Source organism: Ipomoea triloba, chromosome 5, assembly GCF_003576645.1.
Source record: "Ipomoea triloba cultivar NCNSP0323 chromosome 5, ASM357664v1".
Lineage (NCBI taxonomy): Eukaryota > Viridiplantae > Streptophyta > Magnoliopsida > Solanales > Convolvulaceae > Ipomoea > Ipomoea triloba.
In genome coordinates, this window is record NC_044920.1 from 26,679,052 (window position 1) to 26,705,124 (window position 26,073).

At 36.8% G+C, this 26,073-nt stretch overlaps 1 protein-coding gene across 1 annotated transcript in view; it reads left to right on the plus strand.

Annotated features, from left to right (window-relative positions):
• Positions 1–15,110: 15,110 nt before the first annotated feature.
• The window catches only part of LOC116019533 (protein DOWNY MILDEW RESISTANCE 6-like), a 14,735-nt gene continuing 3,772 nt past the window's right edge, over positions 15,111–26,073 (plus strand). Inside the window, exons 1-2 of the mRNA XM_031259790.1 lie at positions 15,111–15,371; positions 15,469–15,716. Of these exons, the coding sequence (XP_031115650.1) occupies positions 15,174–15,371; positions 15,469–15,716 (446 nt within the window). The 5' untranslated portion in view covers positions 15,111–15,173. The remainder of the gene's footprint in view (positions 15,372–15,468; positions 15,717–26,073) is intronic.

The window sequence follows — 26,073 nt, forward strand, 5'->3', positions numbered from 1 at the left end:
TCATTCGATCAACTTAGTTGATGCTGCCTCTTAATGTTGCTACGTGTATTTGTATGATTGAATTTGGCTAACTAGTTATTTTAGAATGAATGACTAAACAAGTAGAACATTATTCTCGAAATAATATTACATATCTTGTATAATTGCAGACTATTACACAATTACGAATTTGTCTCCTCATATAGCTAACTACTTAACCTTGTACCAGGAAATACCCATGATCTCTTTATATCCATTAGTTAACATACATGATACATGTGATAAATTTCTGTGGCTTGGTTCTAGTGTTTTCCACCGGATTTGATATCTTTTCACGTAGCTTTGACGTTGATGGAGTGAACTAAGAATGCGCTGTCGGTGACCATTGTTTAATACTTCGCAGAAAATAGCATGTGTTGTACTCTTATTTTTTATTATTAATTTTTATATTTACACAAAAAAATTTAATATAGACATTATTAGTATTAAGATCACATGAAAAAAGTAATTTATTAGTGTCTGTTACATTAAAAATAAAAATAAAGAAGTCAAATTTAAGAATTTATGTAGTAGAACTCTTGTTTAAGAGCATCTGAGCATAATTCATAGTGTTTGGAATAGTATTTGTTCACATGGAGGAGAGAAAGAAAGAGAGAGAAGATAAGAGTTTCTCATGCAATAATTAAGTTTATTTCAGAAAGTGGAATCCAAATGCTTTAATATTCAATTGCGACAAACGTGCGTGACAACCACCAGAGATGCCCAGCGGGAGCATGCCGTGCACGCGCCCGCTGGGCTCATCAAGCGCGCCTGACAGCTCCTATTTTTATTTATTTTTTAAATTAGTTTTGTTTTATTTATTTTTTTCATCCCCTTTTATTTTCTCTTTCTTAATTACACTTATAAAAACTACTCAAAAATCGTGAATAAACTCCATTAATTGAGAGTGGTCAGAGTGAAGTATACGTTTTAAAATATTGTGCCATCGATATGTTCCGCAAAACAATGCACATGAATACATGAGTACATGCATATGACCCTTCCTTGTGTTCTCTGCAAAAATTAAAGCCGACAGGTACACTCAAATCACTGCAACTCTCCCTCTTTTCATCGGTCCTATCATTCATTTCGCAAACCTAATTGTAATATTATCGGTGTTTGATTGGATGTAGTTAAATTTTTTTGGCTACTCAAATTACAGTTTGAGTGTTTAGTTGTTGAGAATTGTGTTTTAGAGAGAATTATAATTTCACTGAATTACAATTTTCTTTATTTTATTGAATTGCAATTCATACATTCCACTTATGAATTGCAATTCAATAGAAAAAAAAAAAAGAAAATGAAAAATGAAGTAAACTACTTTTTTTACCCTTGATTATTAATTGTAATATTATTATTAAATAAATACATTTTAGTTTTTATATCACTTTTTTCCCTTCTCATTCACGATAAATCTATTCCTCTCTATCCAACACTGTAATTTGAATTTCTACTTTAATATCACCATATTTTTTCCTACTGAATTACAATTTATTTTTCCCATAATGATTTTTTTTTTGTGGTTTTTGATGTGCCAACTAAGAGAGAGAGAGAGAGTGGTGGAAATGAGAAGAAGGAAAAAGAAAAAAAAAACAAGTATGAAAAAAAAAAAGGACAAGACATGATGGCTTCTCCCCTTTCCCTGTGCCGCGAGACCCACAAAAAACGAAGTGTTTTGCAGGATGCCCTAAATATTTTCTCTCGTCCACATAATCAATGTTTTCTTCGATAATTGAGAAAAAATTACTAATGTGAATGCTCTTAGCAAACTACTATATTCATTTACGAAATACTCCATATTACTTAGACTCCCAAAATTTAGAGTGTGTTTATAAATTTAAAAAAAAAAAAAAAAGACTTATGAGATATGCTTTTTGAAAAATGAGTCTTTTACAAAAAATATTTTCCTTTCCCAATAACGGGTTGCATTCTATAAAATTGTTTAGGTGTGTTTGGTTATTATTATTATTTTTTTAAAATGAGCAGAGTTGTATAATTAAACATTTTTATTGGTGACAACGACAGAGGTGGTGGTGGTGGTTTGAACTTTGGTGTTGGCACTCTTGCAAAAGTCACTCCTAGGCGCCTGTTGGTGGTGCGTTGGTGCATTTCATTGTTGTGCGTTTCTAATACAATTAGTGTGCTTTTGCATACCTAATAGTGCGGCCGAACGTTAAGGCCTGGTAATACTGGAACTTGACCTTATATGTGTGTGTGTTCACAATGAGAACGTTACTATCATATCTACAGCTCACAATTTTACACTACATTATTCATTTCTAAAACTCTAAAACAGTATTCTAAAAACAGAAATTCCAAATGTTTTTTGTGACTTATGTTACTAGACTAGAGAAACCACTATTTCCAATGATTAGAACAATTTAATAACTTTAAGTAGTTTTAAAAATTGATAACAAAAGTCTAATTCTCATATTTGGTAACAAGCTAAGTGACTACAAGAAACATTAAAATACAAATACATTTAGCAACCGATTAAACAGTTTGCTTAAATACCTATTCATATATTTTGATGTTTTACCAACCCAAACATTGTCATTGGTAAATTAAATACTTATGAATTCAAGAATATACTACTAATTTGTTTTTTTGTTGGCTAATTTAATTTAGATTTTTTGGCAGTGAATAAAATAAAATAAAATAAAAGAGATGATGTGATACACAACGAACATGGTTTAGAAATGCAAAATGTTTTCTTATCTTCATACCACAAACTAAAGAATATAATATAACACTAATTTACCACTAATTTAGTACTTTCAAATTTACCACTAATTGATGTGATTCACAGCTAATGTTTTTCGTTGGCTAGTTTAAATACTAATTTCGTACTTACTAATTTACCACTAATTTATGTGATACGCTTCTTATCTTTAAATACTTAGGAATTCAAGAATATAGCACTAATTTTTTCGTTGGCTAATTTAAATTAGCTTTTTTGGTAGTGAATAAAATAAAATAAAATAAAAGAGTTGATGTGATACACAGCGAACATGTTTTTTTTTTTTTTTTTTTTTGAAAATCACAGCGAACATGTTTTAGAAATGAAAAATGTTTTGTTTATCTTGATACCACAAACTAAAGATTGAGTTGGTGACAAAAGAAGTTCAACTACCGTAGATAATTAGATAGTGCGTTTTTTTTTTATTTAAAAAAAAAAAATTAGTGCAAACTAACACTAACGGGACGTTTGGTTGGAGAGGAAGGATTAGATGGGAAAAGAATTGCAATTTCATGGAAAAAGTATAATGCGAGAATAAAGTGGAGTTTAAATTTCAGTGTTTGGTTTGCAGAAATAAAATTATTGGGAATTTCAATTCCAATGTTTGATATACATAGGAATTGAGACTGAATAAGTAGTATAAAGTATAAAATGCATATTGTTGTTGTTGTTGTTATTCATAATTGACAAATTAATTCACAAATTGTTAGAGTTGTTGCATATAAAGAATACAAATTTTGAAGAGTTCTATATATAAAGTATTCAAAGGAACATACACGAAAGTTGTTGTATATAAACAATGCATATAAAGAATGCAAATTTTGAATAGTTGTTGCATATAAAGATTTAAATGAACTAACATACATAAAGGGAAGTTGAAGAATAATGCACGCTATAATTTAGAAGGAAAGGTCAAATATTAATTTTAGGTTAAAAAATGGAGGGTAATTTTGTCTTAGGATTAACTCTTTTTTTTCTTCGTAAAATCCATATAATTAAAATCGCAAGGGAGGCCATGAGATTCTAATTTCATGAAAATGAGATAATTACAAATTTGTGGAATTGCAATTATCTCCAACCATAAGAAGGAATTTAGTTACATTTGAAATTAGTTGGGAATTAAGTGAGAATGGAATTGTAATACCCTCCAACCAAACTACCTGTAATTGTGGCTGTTGAATAATTTTTCCGCTTTTGATTTAAATGAAATTCAAGCAACATACTCAATACCAATATACCATAGATAGTTTATTATTACCAATTTTGATATAAGCCTATTGTTGTTATTTAAAATGAATTTTTTATATTTGTGCGTTGCTCAAAATTAATGGAGTAACCACATTTTTTTTTTAAATCTTTTGATTGATGGCTATTATGTAGATGACTAATGCTAGATACTAGATTACACCTATTTTTTTTTACTATATTTTATCCCATATTTTTGCTTATTTGGTGCATAAAATGATATGTATGTTTAATAGGAAAATCCAACTAACGTACTAATGCGCATTTATATATATATATATATATATATATTTTTGAGAAAATAATGCGCATTTATATATAGTTTCTCTTAATTTGACAATAAAGTGAAGAGGAAGCAATTTGGAGCAAATTTGACCAGTTCAGAGCTAAAAAAAAATGCATGAAAAGGAAGCAGAAGATCATTTAAAGGTAAACCGGAAAGACAAAATATGGAAAATGAGCAAAATAAGGGTGTCGCGCGGTCACGAGCGTCGCCACACCCATGACATGACCATCTCCTTAGACAGGCTACGACAAGCCCGTGTCGATGCAATTGCGTTGAGCCTAACGCGTGGTTTATTATGTTATTTTCAGATCTAAATATGTGAGTCTAGATAGATAGTGAACAATAGCGTATTGTAGAAAGAAAAGAATGAGATTTCAAATATTAGGTCAAGAAATTACTTTTCCCTTCTTCCGACATGAAAGTAAATGTGAAAAATTAAAAAGTAAAAATGTTATTAGGCACAAATAAATTAGATATGAAAGTAAATGTGAAAAATTAAATGAGAGAAATTTATAGTGGTTTGAGAATGATGTAAATACTCTAATCTACTCTCTTTCGATTTAACTACCAGAAAATTCACTAGTAATATTGTCACCACACAAATGGCAAGTGAATGCAAATCGGTGCTTTGATAGCAAAGCCAACGCCAAATATTTCCAACTTTTTCGCATGACTTCACCTAGTCTACTACTCTTCCTCTTTCCACAAACTGTAGAGATCTACAACAAATCAACCCAAGATGATTTCCTCCAACTAAAAAGACTAATAATTCTAGATGAAGTATTAAAACCTTTTAGCGTCTTAGAGTGTTTCTTGATAAAGTTTCACAAGGTTTGCCAAATGACATATTTTAGATCGAATACTAGCTTGTAATTTCTTGTACATATTGTAATGTTGTTGTCATATTTTAGTATGAACTCATATATATATATATATATATATATATATATATATATAGTATATATATTTTTTTGAGTACAACTCATGTTTATATATACTTGACTTTTAAATTTGTCTGTGGAAGATATAGACAAATTCGAAATGTGTAACTTGCAATATTTAAATATGTATGATATAGACAAATTCAAAATGTGTAACTTGCAATATTTAAATATGTATAAAGTAAGACGTTCATAATTAGCAACAAAATACCCTCTATACTATCTCAACCTACTGAAGCACAAAGAGTCAATCGTTATCGTTTTGCCTCCACTAAGGATAGAACCCACTCCCATCATCTATGTGGGAGTGTTAACCGAGATAGCAGGTGCCACTAGATCACAAGGTCTTTGGCTTTTAATTGTAATTTTCTTATCTTTTAATTGAATGAAGAAATTTGTGTTAGTCATATTTACTAAATTGTGGAATAGAGAAATTTTTAGAAGTGACTAAATATGGCAAGAAAATGATCAAAAGTGCACAAAACCTTTAATATTTTAAGACCAGTCCTTAATAAAATAATATTATATATGTAATTCATTAACCAAAGTTCTCGATTAAGGAGCAATTAAGGTAAAAACCAAGGTCAAATTTTGGCTTGTGTATAACTCCCTACAACACAAGACATCAATTTTAGAGGGTTTAATATTTATATTTGATCTATTTGATTAAGAAATTAAAAAAAAAATTGTAATTAAGTCACTTCCCTTCACGTAACTTTCTATCTTGCATAAAACTCATAAGTTTTTTTTCTCCAAATCACGCACCACCATTGAAGATGGCAAGATTCTTCCTTCCTCCATTAATTTTATAATATTTCCACAAATTTCTTTTATTATCAAAATTATAATTCAATTTTCACTTCTCTCTCCTAATTAATTGAGCATGAACAAAATCATTCAAAATCTATGACATAATTCAATTTTCATCTCAATCAAATCTTCAGTTTTTATGTATAAAAAATTAGAACGGAGCCAAAAACCCTAAAAGACGGCCTCCTATATATAAACTTTTTAGAAACGATCCCAATCACTTTAATTAGGAATATAACGTATTCCCTCAGGCGATTCTCCATACAGATGTGTTAGAATATGATATATTGATATGTGGCTCAAATTAATCTTGGACCATTCCTCCAATGATTTCGCATGCATGCTCACGTTCCTACACTTCTCCACCGCTATTGTTGGATTTCCTTGTGTTTGCCGCATTTCACTCAATTTTGTAATGTATAAATACTCTAGGAATTTGCTTTGTAATTCACACCTCAATTGAATTCTTTCTTTCCTTGTCTTTAATTACCTCACGTAGCATACATATATATTATTCATTCTTTAATTCTTTTTGAGTGATAATATATATATTCTATTTTATTATTTTGTCATTATTATATATTTTTCCTATTATTTAACTTCTATAATTCTCAATTTTCGATTATTCGCTTCCGCATTATTCCGCTATATTCCTAACAAGTGGTATCAGAGCCAGGTTTAATTGAGGATTATTTTCAAAGATGTCGACTGTTACCAAGTTCGATATCGAGAAGTTCGACGGGAAAATTAGCTTTTCTATCTGGAAGGTTCAGATGGAAGCCGTTCTGACTCAGAACGGTTTGAAGAAAGCGCTAGCTGGGAAGAAGAAGAAACCGGCTACAATGACAGATGAAGATTGGGAAGATTTAGATGACAAGGCACGTTCAACCATTCAGTTGTGCCTGTCTAAATCGGTTCTACGTGAGGTGATAAGTGAGACGACTACGTCAGGTTTATGGTCCGAGCTGGATTCGCGCTACATGGACAAATCTCTGGCGAACAAGCTGCGCCTGAAGGAGCGGCTGTACACAATCCGTATGACGGAAGGTACTTTAATTCAGTCTCATTTGGATGAATTCAATTCTATTTTATTGGACTTGGAAAATATTGATGTCGTAATTGACGATGAGGATCGTGCTATTTTATTGCTTGTTTCTCTCCCTGAATCATACAAGCATTTCAAAGAAATTATGCTGTATGGTAATTCTCTTGGAGTCCTAACTTTCGACAGTGTTAAGTCGAACCTACTGTCCAAAGAAAAATTTGACTTAGAAACTAAGTCTGGGGACAAAGGTGAAGGCTTGATTGTTAGGGGTCGTTCAGTTGAAACGGAGAGTAGCAATAAAAAATCTAGATCCAAGTCCAAAGGACGTAAGTCCAACAAATCCTGTAAGCACTGCAAGAAGCATGGTCATGATGTGACTGAATGCTTCAAACTGAAGAACAAACAAGAGAGAGAAAAGAAGTCTGCTGAAGCTAGTGTTGTTGAGAGTGATTCAGAAGGCGATGTGATGTTATCTGTTAGCTCCGGTGACAAACGGAGCGACACTGAGTGGATTCTGGACTCTGGTTGTACATTCCACATGTGTCCACACAAAGACTGGTTCATCTCTCTGGAACCAGTTGATGGTGGAGTTGTCTTGATGGGTAATGATGCCCAATGCAAGGTTAGTGGAATTGGAAGTGTTCAAATCAAAACTCATGATAACGTTATCAGGACTCTTACCAATGTTCGGTATATTCCTGATTTGAAACGCAATCTGATTTCATTGGGCACCTTGGAATCTCTGGGGTACAAGTACACAGCTGAAGGTGGAGTTCTGAAAGTTATTAAAGGCTCTCTTGTTCTTATGAAAGCTTCTCGTTCTGGAAGCTTGTACGTGTTGCATGGCAGTACAGTGACAAGTTCAGTTGCGGTATCCTCATCGGTGTCTGATGCTGATCTCACTCAACTATGGCATATGCGTCTGGGGCATATGAGTGAGAAAGGCATGCATATCCTGAGCAAGAAAGGCCTCCTCGGTTCAGGTACGGGTAAATTACAATTTTGTGAGCATTGTGTTTTTGGGAAACAAAAGAGGGTTAGTTTCTCTACTGCTACACACCGTACTAAAGATGTATTGGAATATAGACAGGCTGATTTATGGGGACCGACTAAATTCCAGTCTATGGGAGGCTGTAGATATTTTATGTCTATTATTGATGACTTTTCTCGTAAAGTCTGGGTCTATTTCCTGAAACATAAAAATCAGGCATTTTCTATTTTCAAAAAGTGGAAAATTCTCGTTCAGACTCAGACAGGAAAAAAGGTCAAGAAGCTCAGGACAGACAATGGCTTGGAGTTCTGTGAGTCAGATTTCACTGAGTTCTGTGCAGCACAAGGAATTGCCAAGCACAAGACCTTGCCTGGAAAACCCCAGCAGAATGGTGTTGCCGAACGTATGAACAGGACTCTATTAGAGAGAGCTCGTTGTATGCTCTCTAATGCTGGGTTATGGAAGCGGCGTGATTTTTGGGCCGAGGCCGTTTCTACTGCATCCTATTTGGTAAATAGGTCTCCACATTCATCCCTCGATTTCAAAATTCCAGAAGAAGTTTGGTCAGGTAATCCTGTTGACTACTCTATGTTACGAGTTTTTGGATGTCCTGCTTATGCTCATTCCAGTACGGGTAAATTAAACCCGAGAGCTGTCAAATGCATTTTCCTTGGTTATGCTTCTGAGTCAAAAGGGTATCGTCTGTGGTCTTCTGATTCTCACAAGATCGTTCTAAGCCGAGATATCACTTTTGATGAAAATGCACTACTTTCTTCTGGAAAAGATTGTGTTGTTCCCAGTACAGGTGATACGCATAGTACTGGTGAGAAGGTGGAGTTTGAGTTCAGGCCTACTGATAGTATTACTACCACTGATGGTAATACTAAAGATGATGCATCTACTAGCACTGCGCCTCTCGTTCAGCCACAGCGAGAGCACTCTATTGCCCAAGACCGACCTAGGAGGACAATTAAAAAACTTGCTAGGTATGCTAGTGATGATGAAACCCACTTGGTTGCTTATGCTCTTTCAGTTGCACAAGAGGTTGATGGTGATCCGTCCTGCTATTCTGAGGCTATTTCTTGTGCCAACTCATCCAAGTGTTTGCTTGCTATGCAAGAGGAGATAGAAAGTCTCCATAAGAATGAAACTTGGGAGCTGGTAGAGTTGCCAAAAGGTAAACGCCCATTGAGCTGTAAGTGGATTTACAAGAAGAAAGAAGGCATCCCTGGGGTTGAGAAAGCACGGTGGAAAGCACGGTTGGTTGTTCGAGGTTTCGATCAACGTGAAGGTATTGACTTTAACGAGATCTTTTCTCCTGTTGTTCGTCATACCTCTATACGTGTACTACTTGCTTTTGTTGCTCTTTTTGATTTGGAGTTGGAGCAACTTGATGTAAAGACTGCATTCCTACATGGAGAGCTTGATGAAGAGCTTTACATGTACCAACCTGAGGGGTTTGAGGTTCCTGGAAAGGAACATTGTGTTTGCCGTCTACAGAAGTCTCTTTATGGGTTAAAGCAAGCTCCAAGGCAATGGTACAAGCGGTTTGATGCTTGTATGCTAGGGCAAGGATTCTCAAGAAGCCAATATGACAGTTGTGTCTATTTCAAAGAATTTTCTAATGGGTCTTTTGTTTACCTTCTACTTTATGTTGATGATATGCTCATTGCTTCCCCTGACATGTCTCTTGTTGAGAAGTTGAAGTCTCAACTAAGCAATGAGTTTGAGATGAAAGATCTTGGTGCAGCAAAGAAGATTCTTGGCATGGAGATACACAGGGATCGTCAAGCTGGTAAACTTTATCTATCCCAGAAAAAGTATGTTGAGAAGGTGCTTGATCGATTCAATATGTCTAATTGTAAGCCTGTGTCTACTCCACTTGGTGCACATTTTAAGTTGTCTTCTAATTCATGCCCTAAATCTGATGTTGATGTGGCTTATATGTCAAAAGTTCCTTACTCTAGTGCTGTTGGTAGTCTTATGTATGCTATGGTGTGCACTAGACCTGATTTGGCTCATGCTGTAAGTGTTGTGAGCCGTTATATGCACAACCCTGGTAAGGAACATTGGAACGCTGTTAAATGGATTCTACGGTACCTAAAGGGTACTTCCTCTTTGGGCTTGGTTTTTTATCGGAGTTCTTCTGCATCTACTGACATTGTGGGCTTTGTAGATTCTGATTATGGTGGTGATCTTGACAGACGTCGATCACTTTCCAGTTATATTTTCACTCTTTGTAATTGTGCTATCAGTTGGAAAGCTACGCTTCAGTCTATTGCTGCATTATCTACGACTGAGGCGGAATACATTGCAGCAACAGAGGGTGTCAAAGAAGCTACTTGGCTACGAGGTTTGGTTATGGAGCTTGGTGTTTCACAAGGTCAGACTGTTGTGTTCTCAGATAGCCAAAGTGCTATCCATCTCACCAAGAATGATACATATCATGCCAAAACCAAACACATTGATGTCAGATACCATTTTATCCGAGATGTTGTAGCTGCGGGAGTTATTGTTATCAAGAAGGTTCACACATTGGAGAATCCAGCAGACATGCTTACAAAGCCTCTTCCTATTACTAAGTTCAAGCAATGCTTGAATTTAGTCGGCTGTTCCAGTTGCTAATTCTGCAATAAATTTGATCCAAGGTGGAGATTGTTAGAATATGATATATTGATATGTGGCTCAAATTAATCTTGGACCATTCCTCCAATGATTTCGCATGCATGCTCACGTTCCTACACTTCTCCACCGCTATTGTTGGATTTCCTTGTGTTTGCCGCATTTCACTCAATTTTGTAATGTATAAATACTCTAGGAATTTGCTTTGTAATTCACACCTCAATTGAATTCTTTCTTTCCTTGTCTTTAATTACCTCACGTAGCATACATATATATTATTCATTCTTTAATTCTTTTTGAGTGATAATATATATATTCTATTTTATTATTTTGTCATTATTATATATTTTCCCTATTATTTAACTTCTATAATTCTCAATTTTCGATTATTCGCTTCCGCATTATTCCGCTATATTCCTAACAAGATGACTTTCAAGTGGAGTACGTCGACGCATTGCTTTATTCTGTACCGCCGGAATTTTCTGGTTACTTTAATTTCCGCCATTAAAAGTAATAAAAAACAAAACCAGACGCAAAGCACACAGTACGTGTCTGCAGAAATTCCGGCGTCTTCATTTATGTGGCCGACGAGTCGACATGCACCAGTGGGTCGGTAATTTATTATGAGTTTTAAATTCCCTTTTTTTTATGAGGGCTCAAATCTGAATGTCGACATTGTATACAATTAATGTTTAGATGAATCTCAATTTGTTTTTATATTGAGAAAATTGTAATTTTAGTCTTTTAATTATATGATAGGTGTAATTTTATCTCTAATTAACATAGAGTAGTTACAGTACTCTTAATTAGTCCCTAAACTGATGTATTAATTTTTGTTATGAAGAATGACGCTGTTTTAAGTTCTTATATGTTTCTACACAAGTTGTAGCCAATCAATGATAAATTAATAACTTTTGAATTTCAAATATAAGTAGTTATTAACAATAAATTATTTTTAATTATCAAATTACAAATACCTTAAACCTCAATAAATGCAGTCTTCAAATCAAGTTGGAATTGCAATATTGGTCTTTCTATATGAGTGTTATTTAAGTTTTAATACAAGATAATTCCACCTACTTGAATAATGACTAAATAGATAACTTTCATTAATGATTAAAAGTAGTATTACAATTTCATGTTATATTAGAGATGAAAATGATACCTGACTTATAATTAAGTGACTAATTCTATATATATATATNTATATATATATATATATATATATATATATATATATATATATATATATATATATATATATATGTTTAATGTGACCTATTATCTTGCTCTATTCTCTAAAAATAAATAATCTTTGATTATAGTTGCATACACGATTCCAAATGAAGCATCTTGATGACATTTGGACATCACTCAACCATAGAAGACGTAAAGAAAAAAATGTAAAATGTTCATTTTCTAATCAACGCAGCATTCAAGGAGAAGGATAAGGTTGTTACACAAAAAAAAAAACAAAACAAAACAAAACAAAAAAACAAAAAAAAAACAATAAACAACGGCGTACACCTACACAATTATAGAGTTTTGGCAACATGGACACTTGGCAATGGGTAGATTCAAATCAAGGTTGTTTTACCAAGGGTGATAGATTTACAACTTCTTGCATGAAAATCCGAATGAAAAACGGGAACATTGAAACTGCATCTAGTATCTCTGAAACATCTTGTCCAAAATCAATTTGTGAAAACAAACAACCTCCATTACAGTTTTACTGACGTGGTGAAGATCTTACTCAAAGGGGACTTGGTTGATGATCCTTGGGGTGAAGACAAGTGTTGAAGATTTGGTGGGGATAACCAAGTCGAAGGAACATCATACTCAATCACAATACTTGGTGGATGATATGTGGTTGGATCGCTTTATATTTGAGGCCAAAGTATATAGTGGGAACCTCCTTAGAGTTTGACGAGGAGAGTGGATGTAGGTGGAGTTGTTGTACCACCTAAAAATTTCGCATGCATTTACTTTATCGCTTTACATTATGTTTCTACTGGCTTTATATGCGTACAAAATCACTTGATCACACATTATGCACTTTCAAACATTTACATCCCCAAAATAATGCTATAGTAAAGTTAAATATTCGCAACGCATTTATTCAGCTCTCAAGCATATTATACTCTTGATTTGTGAAAATCCTATATACATATACATATATATATATATATATATATATATATATATATATATATATATATATATATAAACAGAATTATTGAAAGTCTATTCACCCCACCCCCACCCCACCCCCTCTTCTAGACTTTCATCTCATTCTACTATTTTCGGAACCAACATATTGGTAAAAATCTAATTTCTTGGGCTTGCCGCTAATAAAAGACAGTTGCTATACCCTCAACAAAAGCATAATACCAATCTATAGTTGTGTCTTATCAGCAGTAACATAGTTAATTGCTTTAATTAAAAAACTGTTTTACTATGCATAAACTTTCAAAATTTTGGTTTGACAATATTGGTGGTATCTATTCGTGTGCAAATCTTGTGTTTCATGGTTGAACCAAACATGTTAAAATAAACTACCATTTTGTTCGCAACAAAGAGGCTTTAAAGTAATTACAAGTAAATTACAACTCTACAAAAAATCAACTGACAGACATTTTCACAAAATCACTAACCAATGATCAAAGCGATAAGCTCAATGTTCTCTTTAGAGAACTTTTAGCTTGAGGGGGCACATTAGTACTCTATATTCTAGTTAAACTAAAATTCATTCTCCCTCGCTCTCTCAATATTATTGTGAATCTATCTTTTATCAAGCTTAACCTAACTAGGACTGGCCAAAGACCTTGTGATCTAGTGGCACCCGGTTGCACCCCACATGAGAGGAGGTGGGTACGAGCCTCAGTGAAGGCAATATTAGCTCATTGTGCTGGCTCATTGTACTAGCTATGAACAGATACTACATTGTAATTGAGTTAGGACCATAAAATTTTTTTTTTAAAACAACGCGATGGAATTATTGTAATTTTGTGTAACTTAGTCTTATTTTTTCAATAATTGTTTCACATCTTTGTGCCACCATTGCGCATTTTTTGCCGTCTTGTGCACATTGTCCATTCTTTCAGTGCACATTATTGAATTCGTAGGTTGTGAATTTTTTTTGTTAATCTATGGCTGAGATTCTATCTCACTTCTCTACTGCGGCTTTCTTCTCACCCGAACCCCTTCCTATATCCATGTAATTTGTATATTGAATTCATCAATAATAAATTTCTTCCCATAATTATGGTTTTTATTGTCATGCAATGTCAAATAGGCCCCTAAACTTTAGATCAAAAGTTAATTAGGCACCTAAATTTTTAAAAAGTGCAATTAAACCCTCAAACATGTCAAATTGAGACAATAAGCTCAAAAACAGGTAAATGACAAGTTATTACAGGTCATTTGTATCAATCCGAAGACGACCGAGTCGTCATCTTCAACGAAAGGCAACCAGTTCTGATTGCCTTTCCTAAGGAGGGCGAACTTCCTTTTCCTCGGGAAGGCAACCATTCTTGTCGGTGGTGATGTTTTTTCGGCAAGTGTTGACCGGTAACCTATTGGTTACTGGTAAATTTGACTTATTTGATAACAAATTAAATGTTTGCGGGTTTAATTTAACTTTTGAAAAATTTAGGTGTCTAATTAACTTTTGGTTTTTGGTGTAAAGTTTAGGGTCATATTTGACATTTTCTCCTCTTTTTTTTTTTTTTTTTTAATAATAGAAGCATCCAATGGTCTTCGATCACATATCTCGTCTAAGATGTTAAAGTGGGCCGACCGGGTGGGACACGCCTTTGAGGCCCACTACTTAACGGGCTATGAGGCCCGCTACTTAGCGAGCCTATAGTATGTTGGCTGGACCTGTCACCTTTATGGCCCACAGGCTGAACGGGTTAGCCAACCTAATTGTTTTTTTTTCCTACACTCTAAAGAATTAAGAATTAGTAGTAGACCCGCGGGCCTCAGTGGCCTGTCCCGCACCCTCGCTTAGGCCCACTCTTTTATGAGTTGTCAAAATTGAAACCAACCCCTTAGACTGTCTTCAACCTGCAATTATACTCACTTGCAAAACGATTTGGTACGTTATATAGATTTCTTCTTCTTTCTTTTTTTTTTTTTTAAATTTTCCTACGCGTTTAGCAGGCTTCTAAAGATCGACATAAAAAGCTGCCAATCGGCAACCTTTGTACTTTAACTGGCGGCTTTTGCTGCCAAGGCCATAAAACCTTTTTTTAAAGTTCTTTTAATTATTTTATTATTATTTATATAATATAAAAAGAAAGTGGAACTCACTTTTAAAAGTAAGAGAGATTTTCAGGGGTGTAGAAGGTAATTTTGTTGTCTATAAAAAGGAAGATAATACCACTATGATTCACACCAAAGATATTCAGTTGCACAATCGATAACTCTATAATCATATCTTCTGTGCTTCCGGGCTTCCGGCAACTGATTCTATGAGTACACGACTTCTCTTCAGTGGAACTCCATATTCCACCCTTCCCCACAAATATATCCGCCCGGAATCCGAAAGGCCAAAGCTGTCAGAAGTAGCCACCTGCGACGATGTTCCGGTCATTGATTTAGGCTGCGGGGACAGAAACTTAATCGTCCGACAAATAGGCGATGCCTGCCGCCATTACGGATTCTTCCAGGTTTGTATTCCCAGACAGAAACGCAAACAGAGTTTTTCTTTTTCTTTTTTCTTTTTAATGAATTTATATTCAAAAATTTTGTCTATTAAATTCATAGGTAATAAACCATGGGGTGTCAAAGAAAGTAATAGAGGATATGTTAAAGGTAGCCCATGAGTTCTTCAACCTATCGGTGGAGGAGAAGATGAAGCTCTACTCCGACGACCCATCAAAGACCATGCGACTATCCACAAGCTTTAACGTTAAAAAGGAAACCGTTCATAACTGGAGAGACTACCTCAGACTTCACTGTTATCCTCTTGAAAAATATGCTCCTGAATGGCCATCCAATCCCCCTACTCTGAGGTATTTCACTGCACTTTTCCTTCTCATCCCTTAATTATTCTTCACCATGCCATGGTTAAAGAAAGCCCATCTGCAATTGCAAATATAAATAAATAAATAAATAAAAGGAATCAAAATAAGTCATCCAACTTTATATGACCTTCTTAAACCGAAAATATTAAAAACATTAAAAAAGAACATGTATCTGTTTGAGAAACACTAACATATTAAACAGGTAATTTTGGGACTGAATTGAACAATTTTACTAATTTAAGAAGTTCGAATGAAGTTTTTTTTTACTTAAGAACCCAAGTACACGATCTGACTGACTTAGAGGACTAATTTTATTCTTTTTCCATATTACAAACTTACAAGTTTCTAATAATTATAAAATTGATCGTATATTTTTGTTTCTACTAAAATTCACAATCATTTATAAATTTTTATGGCTGGTTACAATCAATCATCATATATAAATTTATGTGTCCAGGCCAATTTGTCTAGACACATAATGTTGACATATTATGCATCTCTATCATATGCATCTATTCTATATTAATTAAACGCGCATTGTCACATTCCATTAATGCTGATTAAATAGCTGTCCTAATCAAGTCATCATTTCTATCATATTTGTGATTAGTATAGCCATCATTTTCTTAGTAATCACATGGTTATGCATAGGAAGTAGTATTAGCATAAATGGAGCATAGAGATATGGTTGGGTATCCCTCGACTATATCAATATGGAATTTATTGTATGGATGCTATACTTTATAAGACGTAAATGGAATATTAACATGGTTAAATTGTGCTGTGAAAGTTTGAAAAGGGCCCGGACTGCATGATGTAAGACTTGCAAATTGGTATGACATCACAGAATGACATTTGGGTTATCGTTCTCAATGACAAGTTGTACGTAGCTTTTTTTTTTTCTTCTTCTTTTTTTTTAAAAAATTTTAATTTTTAGGAGATGTTAGATTTCATGATTAGTCACAAGTACAACAGTACAACATCATGCATTCATGTCATGTCTGTCCTTAGGGGGTAAATGAATAAATTATTTTTAGAGATGGGTGTGTTTAAAAATTCGAAAAATAATTTCAGAAAATTACTTTTCGAGCTTTTAGTGTTTGGCAAGACATGAAAAATTAAAGTTATAGAAAATCAATTCTGGTCATTGGAGAAAATTACATTATATTTTTTTGAAAAAATAACTTCTCCTTATTGAGTGAAAGTTATTTTCTAGGCCTCTAGTCGTCACTGGTCTGAGATGGGAATTGAAACAACTTACCTTGTTTTTCTTTGTGGTCGCCTTTTGCCGGAGAAGGTGACCATTGGTTGCGTTCCATCTCTGGTAGAAGGTGACCCGTCGCTAAGTTTGTCTTCGGAGTTGACTGTATAAAGTTTAGGGTAATTGATCCCTTTTTTTTTTTTTTTGCTCATTTTTCAAAAAATGAACCAAACACACCATGCAATTTTCTGGAATGCAACCAAACACTAGAGATGAAAATGTTTTTCAGATAACTCAATTTCCAAAAAACACTTTTCAACAGCTATTTTCCTGATTTTCAAACACCCTAAAATTCTTGTAACACGTCTTAATTTTATTAATTGAAAAGAAAGTGAATAATAAAAATTGTTAATCACTCATTTTCATAGATAAATTAGAACACGTCACGTAAAAAATGGTGTAGAATTTAAGAATATGTATAGTACGGAGTATTATTTATTGATGAAATTGAGAATCTTTCTAATAACTCTATATATTGAATTAAGTAGTTTATTATAGACACATGATTTTGATTTAATAGTTTAATATGAAGGATAATTTATCATAGTAATTGGCAGCCATCCCAACAGTCAATTATCAGATTATTTAAACGTGAAGTTTAAATTAAAAGCATATCTCAAAATTTATATTAAGAAGTTCTGTTTTTGTTGTCCTTCAATTTTTTAATTGATTAATTATAACTTAAAATATTGGAAGCATTTTGATAAATGAGCAAAAACTAAGAGATTACACCGACAACTTAATTAACTAAATTATTCAATAAGTATTTTTAAAAAAAGTTGTCAATATTACTGATGACATAAACGGGTATAGTAAACTATATGAGCATTATTTTCGTACCCTAAATATTCAAAAAAAAAAAAAAAAGAACAGAAATTGACATTGGGACTTAGTATATAATTCGTTTGTCACCTGATTTAAAAGATCATGACTAGATGTGATCCCTTGTACATAGATGAAGATTATGATTTGATCGATAAGTTGATCACGTAACTCGCGATTTACATCCTCAAAGTCTCTAAAGGCATGGTTCTGTGAGTTTAAAATTAATCCAGCGAAATTGAGATCGCCTAAAGGAAAAAATAGAACGGAAATAGTTTTTAATATGTATATATCATTATACATATTATTAGATAGCCTTTCACATTAGAAGTGATCCTAGAAAATTTATATAAAAAAAAAAAAAAAAAACCACCGGCTATGCCGATTCTCTAGAACTTAACAAAAAAAAAAATAAAATTATAGATGAAATAGGCGATAAAATATGTAAGCCACATGACGTGGGATATATATCTTGAAAAGATCACTGGCGGTGCCGTCCGATTCTCTAGTACTCTCGCCGCACATGCCGCCAAACCGCGACGGACCACCGGCTGTACGTGTGTGGTGAGGTAAGCGATGATGCAATCGTGACGTAGTAGTGAAGCTATGGAGAAAGGAAACGCGCATTTGCAGATGGATAACGTTAGCTGAAACCAACATTGTTGACTTGGAGTAATAATGGTCATATAAGAAGTAGTAAGCTTTCGGATAACGTTTATCATAATGAGTTTATCAACTTTGCTTTGGTGATAGTTACAAGGCATGGAGTTAAGAATTTACAGGTTAGTATAACAATACACTATAATTTACCGCAATAACTTGTCTAACGGATTCTTGTTCATAAGACGAGTCGGTCAAGATTAAATTGAAAACTTATATTAGTAAATGTAATACAAAATCAGTACTATAATGTTTGTTACTTATATAGGAAAGTATAATACTTTTGATAGAAAATGTAATATTAATAGTATTACATTTTCCTTTATAAGTGCAACATTACTTACAATGAAAAATATAATACTTTTGATGAAAAAAATAATATTTTTACATTAAAATATAAAAGTATTATACTTGTTCTTAAAAGTATTATTTTTCTCTTATAAGTAACAAATATTTTATTTCTAATTTAATATTATATATTAATATAAGTATTACATTTACATATTGATCTGACCCGTATAAAAATCCGTGAAGCGGTTTCATATAAATGTGGTCACAATTTATTATCGCTACTACGAAGTTTAGGATAAAATGGATGAAGAATTCTTAAATTTAGAGTTCAAATGAATATAAAGATAAAAATGGAGGTACCATAGCATCGCACTCCGAGTATAGTCGTTATACTGTGGACCATGGATCATGGCTGATACTGCAGTTGTGTTGAGCTGATACTGCAGTTATGTTGAACTGATACTGCAGTTATGTTGAAAATGAACTGCAGTTACACGAAACAGAGGTCGTTTCATTCGTCAGGAACTGCAGTTGTGTTGAACTGATACTGCAGTTGTGTTGAACGGATGAACGGCCTCTATTCCGCGTAACTGCAGTTCCCTTTCAACACAACTACAGTATATGTTCAATACAACCGCAGTATAAGTCATGATCATGATCCACAATGCATTATGATCCATGGTCCACAGTAGAATATGCGCTTCGAGAAGGACAGAGACAACGAACCGACGTCTGCGGTGCTGCCCTGGATCCAGATCAGTATGACAGTATATCTGGACCATTTTTCTTTCGCTTTTTATGTAAAAAGAATTTTTTATTTTATAAGATTTATTAGTAAAAAAAAAAAAATCGAACTTTTATGTCTTATGCTGAACTTAATATTATAATTTAAAAAAGTTATAATATAAAAAAGTATAAGGTTTACTGTTGCAAATAGGTATGGCTAGTGACATGAATACTTTTATTATTGATATTTTCTAATATTGAAATATTAAGCGTAATAATAAGTCATGAATACTTTTTTTCCAACATCTCACATTAAAAAGTTGAATTATGACTTGAATTGATGCTTAAAGTTGATTTTTTGAGTAGAAAAAGCAACGAAACCTTTTCTAGTCGACACAAGATGACAAATATATATATATATATATATATATATATATATATATATATATATATATATATAATAAGTCCTTGTGGGCAGCTCAATTGATTTCAGGGGTGAAGTTTGGGAGAAGCTCAATTGATTACAGGGGTGAAGTTTGGGAGAAGAGACTATAGATCGAGTCTCACCAACAGCAATGTGGGAACAGCCTCTCAAAGTGAAGGGGTTCCTTGTGTGCAAACTATGTGTTCAGTTGAGTTATCATGATTTATATCCTTTCAGAAGTTTTGTCGGGCCGGGCGGGGCTTGATTTGGTATATATATTGATGGGTAAATATGCACATGTACTAGTCAGTCCGTAAATCACCTGTCCGTCGGTCACCCAACCTGTCCGTCAACGGTCACCCAACCGGTCCGTCGACGGTCACCCGGTCCGTCGGCCGCATGATCGGAAGCAACACACCTTGTGGATTGGAGGCTCACGAGCGCAACAGTTGCTTGATGTGACGACCGACAACTTTTCGGGAACAGGGGATCCGTGTTTTCATCACCTCGAGCAACTCAACCACTTCGAGCAAACCGATGCGCATTTTGCGGAGTGACAGCCCATATGCCCTCCACTTGCATATCAGACACCATGTGCATAGTGAATCCACTTTGTATAAAAAGGGGTCATTCCCCTCACTGGAGGAAGAACTCATCAGTACTACACTAATACACTTGTGATTTGCCGATTGTCTTTCTCCTGCTTACTCTTTATTACTGTTCGTCACCCGTAGAGCGATATAGCTTCGAACCGCTCAGTCGTTGACCGGTAGACCGACCGTCTGACCGGCCGAACGACATTCCTCACCACCCGTAACACACGTATACGTAGCGTAATCGTAGACCCCGTTTACATTTACGCTATCATTCGTAGCGTAATCGTAGACCCCGTTTACATTTACGCTATCATTGGCGCCGTAATCGTAGACCCCGTTTACATTTACGCTATCATTGGCGCCGTCTGTGGGGATTGAACGAGTCACTCTGTTCTATCCCTTTATCTTTTCTTTCTTTACACTATTATCCATCTTAAAATGACGAACAACAGGAGAAATCGTAGCCGAAGTCACATGCGAAAGAGAAATTCAACCCGTCGGGTGACTAAAGCAGTTCTAGAGGACGATTTACGCCAACAATTAGATCGGTCAAGGAACTTGAACAACGAGCTCACGTCCAATCCGTCAAGAAAAAACATACAACCAACCCAACCGGTTGGTTCGAGCGAAGGCCTACATGCTGGACAAACGAATTTTCAAATGACAATTACATGTGCCATGTTGCTGCCAGTAGGCCAAACGTTGACCTCAACGCCAAGTATATTTGGAGGGAATCAAATACAAGGAGCACCGCAACATGGACCCACACCGATGTGCCAACCAGGGCTGGGAACTCTTGGGTACTATGTTACGACACCCGCCCCCCGAATGACGACGAACCCCCAGAGTCCTATCGCTCAACAACAAATGCCTCAACTTTTCGATGCACAACAGTCGCATCTACAACCTCAAGGGAGCAACCAAGAGGAAGTTCGATTGGCGAATCGTACGCAAAGACTAGATCGAGAAGAACATAAAAAGCATCGACAGGATGACGTCATACAACGCAGGAGTGTTTTCGACCGAATTCGAAAGAGTGCTAAGTTCCGATTGGGGGTTCGAGGTAACCATGATCGACAAACATCACGGACGATTACAAAGAAGCGGCTCAAAGAACGCACTACAAGTAGAACGGAAGGCTTAGCTGGTTGGGTGGACAACCAAGATGCATGGAAGAATGGGTCAGCTGTCTGACCATGGGATCCTACAAGTCTTAGACTTCTTCGTTTGGAGTTTTGTTCGACCTGCACGTTCGTTTGGGGTTGTGTTCGACCTGCACGTTCGTTTGGGGTTGTGTTCGACCTGCACGTTCGTTTGGGGTTGTGTTCGACCTGCACGTTCGTTTGGGGTTGTGTTCGACCTGCACGTTCGTTTGGGGTTGTGTTCGACCTGCACGTTCGTTTGGGGTTGTGTTCGACCTGCACGTTCGTTTGGGGTTGTGTTCGACCTGCACGTTCGTTTGGGGTTGTGTTCGACCTGCACGTTCGTTTGGGGTTGTGTTCGACCTGCACGTTCGTTTGGGGTTGTGTTCGACCTGCACGTTCGTTTGGGGTTGTGTTCGACCTGCACGTTCGTTTGGGGTTGTGTTCGACCTGCACGTTTGGGGTTATGTTCGACCTGCCCGAATTTTCGTTTGGGGTTTTGTTCGACCTGCACGAATCTTCGTTTGGGGTTGTGTTCGACCTGCACGTTTGGGGTTATGATTCGACCTGCACGGATCTCCGTTTGGGGTTTTCACGGATCCGTTTGGGGTTTTGTTCGACCTGCACGTTTGGGGTTATGCTCGACCTGCACGAATTTTTCGTTTGGGGTTTTGTTCGACCTGCACGAATCTTCGTTTAGGGTTTTGTTCGACCTGCGCGTTTGGGGTTATGCTTCGACCTGCACGGATCTCCGTTTGGGGTTTTGTGCGACCTGCACGAATCTTCGTTTAGGGTTTTGTTCGACCTGCGCGTTTGGGGTTATGCTTCGACCTGCACGGATCTCCGTTTGGGGTTTTGTGCGACCTGCACGAATCTTCGTTTAGGGTTTTGTTCGACCTGCGCGTTTGGGGTTATGCTTCGACCTGCACGGATCTCCGTTTGGGGTTTTGTGCGACCTGCACGAATCTTCGTTTAGGGTTTTGTTCGACCTGCGCGTTTGGGGTTATGCTTCGACCTGCACGGATCTCCGTTTGGGGTTTTGTGCGACCTGCACGAATCTTCGTTTAGGGTTTTGTTCGACCTGCCCGAATCTTCGTTTGGGGTTGTGTTCAACCTGCCCGTTTGGGGTTATGTTTCGACCTGCACGGATCTCTGTTTGGGGTTTTGTTCGACCTGCACGGATCTCCGTTTGGGGTTTTGTTTGACCTGCACGAATCTTCGTTTAGGGTTTTGTTCAACCTGAATTTTCGTTTGGGGTTTTGTTCTACATGCACGAGTAAATGTAACCATCAGAGCAGCCAAGTTGTGCAAGTTTGTTAGCAGCGAGAGTTGGATGGAAGAATATACTACTTGAAAAACTGCAAGAAAGCATAGAGAAGCTTGAATATTATCTTATGTCAAGGAATTTGCAAGATGGTTGATCAGTCGACCAACACCTTGGGAGTCAAGCAACCTACACCAGCCAACCAAGCACAACCTGCACCGACGAGTGAAACACTTGTGGATGCCGATCAACCTGCACCAGCCAACCAAGCACAACCCGCACCGACGAGCGAAACACTTGTGGATGCCGATCAACCTGTACCAGCCAACCAAGCACAACCTGCACCGACGAGCGAAGCACTTGTGGATGCCGATCAACCTGCACCAGCCAACCAAGCACAACCTGCACCGACGAGCGAAACACTTATGGGTGCCGATCAACCTGCACCGACGAGTGAAGCATTTGTGGACGCCAATCAACCTACACCTGTTTACTAAGCACTTCGTGTGACGGGCGATTCGACCACTTGGATGTTATGCAATCTGGTCGATCATCCGCTAGGAAGCCTAGCCACCTTCAACGGACAACAACCACTTCAACATCAAGCCATTGACAAAGTGATTTGTTGAACAACCACTTGCATATCGACAGATTACTTGGTGTGTAGTAATCTACCGTGTTTTGACCAATCACTTGAATGTTAAGCAACCTATGTCGGTATGGCGAGCAACCGGTAGACAAATCGCTTGGATGAGGAGCAACGGACGATCAACCACCTGGATGGCAACGTACACTTGGCCAACCACTCTGATGTCAAGTAACTTGTGACAAAGTGATATGTCAATTGACTACATGGATGTGAGGCATCTGTCGACAAATCAACCAATCGTGCGGGTAAGAGGCGACGTGCACGAGCAAACACCCAATCAAGGAAACAACATGTTACGTAATGACAAAGTGAAGGAAGGAAATGATTCATACACGCAAAGTTAAAAGTACAACCGACACAAGCGGGGTCGGTCTCCCGATCCACAAACAAGCAACTACGACTATGGAGGACAAAACAATCATGGATCTTGACCACGCGATGAGGAAGGACCCGTCGGAGGCTTCTTGAAGGGCTCTGGACCAGGAGGTGTCAGATCTTCGGGCAGAATGGTACGAACCGATTCCCAATCCTCAGGGAGAACATTTTGTAATATGTGATACAAAGTTTGTTGCATGCCCCTTGTTCCTTTGAGATAACCCCATGCGGTCACCTTACGTATCATCGCTGATATCACTGGGTCTTCTCGGAACATATGGAACAAAGGAATGGCTGCATCCTCGGAGGGACATAAAGCAGACAACAGACCGGGCACCTCGGATGGTCGAGATACGAAATAAGCAATGGCATCTCGACGAAACTGATCGGAATTTGGATACTGTCCCAAAGAATAGAGTTGGGCATCCAAATGGGATATTTGTTCTCGACGAGATTCGAGTTGGTTTTCCAAATGGGATATTTGTTCTCGACGAGATTCGAGTTGGTTTTCCAAATGGGATATTTGTTCTCGACGAGATTCGAGTTGGTTTTCCTGATCCCTCACGGTGGCCCTGAGTGATTGTGTTTCTTTTTCCCATCCTATAGCAATAAGCTGGCATCGCAGGAACAACTCGGCGCTTGTGCTAGCAACCTGACATAAACACGATCATAAACCACAGTTTAGAAAGTACCAAACGAAGAAAAGAGAGATCAGCAACTCAATGATTGGAGTAAGTACGTTAGCTAGGTGATGGGCTAGCTGCTCAGCAACTTTTTCGTTGGACAAAGTGGCGATGCCCGAGGGTGGAGGACTCAGTTGGAGTAACAGATCAAACATTTTTCGCAAATCAACTGGTGCGCGGGTCAACGCGCTCACAAGTGGAGACCCCCCATCGAGGTTAGGACAAGTGGCAAAAGCGTTCCCCGACACCTCACTTTCAACCTCACCTATGGGACGCTTCCCATGTGATTTAGGGGGAAACGGAGCAGAAGGAAAGCCAGGGCTACCAAATTCATAATGGGGGATAGTAGGAGGTACAAATTTCTTTTTCAAAATAATCTTTGGCAATCCCGGTCGACTACTCCCGCTTGCGCCTGCACCTAGCAGTTCCTTTAATTCCGGATCAATATCCGGCGCTCCTGGATGTCAATAAGAAATAACAAAACGTGTGAGGAATCAAAGATTAAAAGGGGAGACATGTGCTAACCGTTTAAGATCCAACCTTGGGCCCCGTAAATTGGAGCAGGGAGTCGAGCTGCATCAAAAGCCTCTGCGGAGTGGTAAATCTCCCAAGAATAGCATTCAGACTTAATCTTCTCAACAGCAATGTGAATCTCTGGAGTCTCAGGGGGTACCACGCACTTACGCATCCGACGAGACCATTCATTTTTAAAAGGAAGATCACCATCCAAACGAACCCGAAGAAATTTCTCTTTCCATCTACGGTTGTTGTCAGGCAAGTCAGAAACTTTCCCAGCCGTCCCACGACATTGGATAATGACAAAACCGTTGCGATGGTTCTTCCCCATGCACTTTACCAGATGGAGAAAATTGAAGAGTTCTAGTGTACAAGGCACTTGGTGACGTTTGCAAATCTGAGGGTAGCATGCAAGAATACGGTGTGCGTTGGGTGCTATCTGACCTGGAACTATGCCGTAATAATTCACGAAGTCAACAAGGAACGGGTCAAAGGGGATGCGCAAACCGGCTTTCAAGGAATCAAAATGCACACCTACCCAATTCTTTTGGTGGCAATTAATGATGTTGGAAGGACGACGATCAATTGAGTAAGAAATCCCCTTTCCAATTAGCTTCTTGAGTTGTTCTACCTCTTTGTCGGTAAAATCAATTCCAACGATACGAGCACCATCGGAATCCAAGTCGACATAGTCACGTGATACTCCAGTTTGACTTCTTGAGAGTTCTTTGGGATTATGGGAGGTACCTTCGCCTAGTTGAACCTCAAAATTCTTTGATGAAATTTTTGAACGCTTGGATCGCGGGGTAACGTGCGAACGAGCTTGGGGCGCATCGTCAGAATTACTCGATTCCTCAGACGCACTAACATCCTCATCATCGCTGTCATAGTCGCGCATACACCATTTTTTGTCTTGCGACATGCTACATTAGCAAA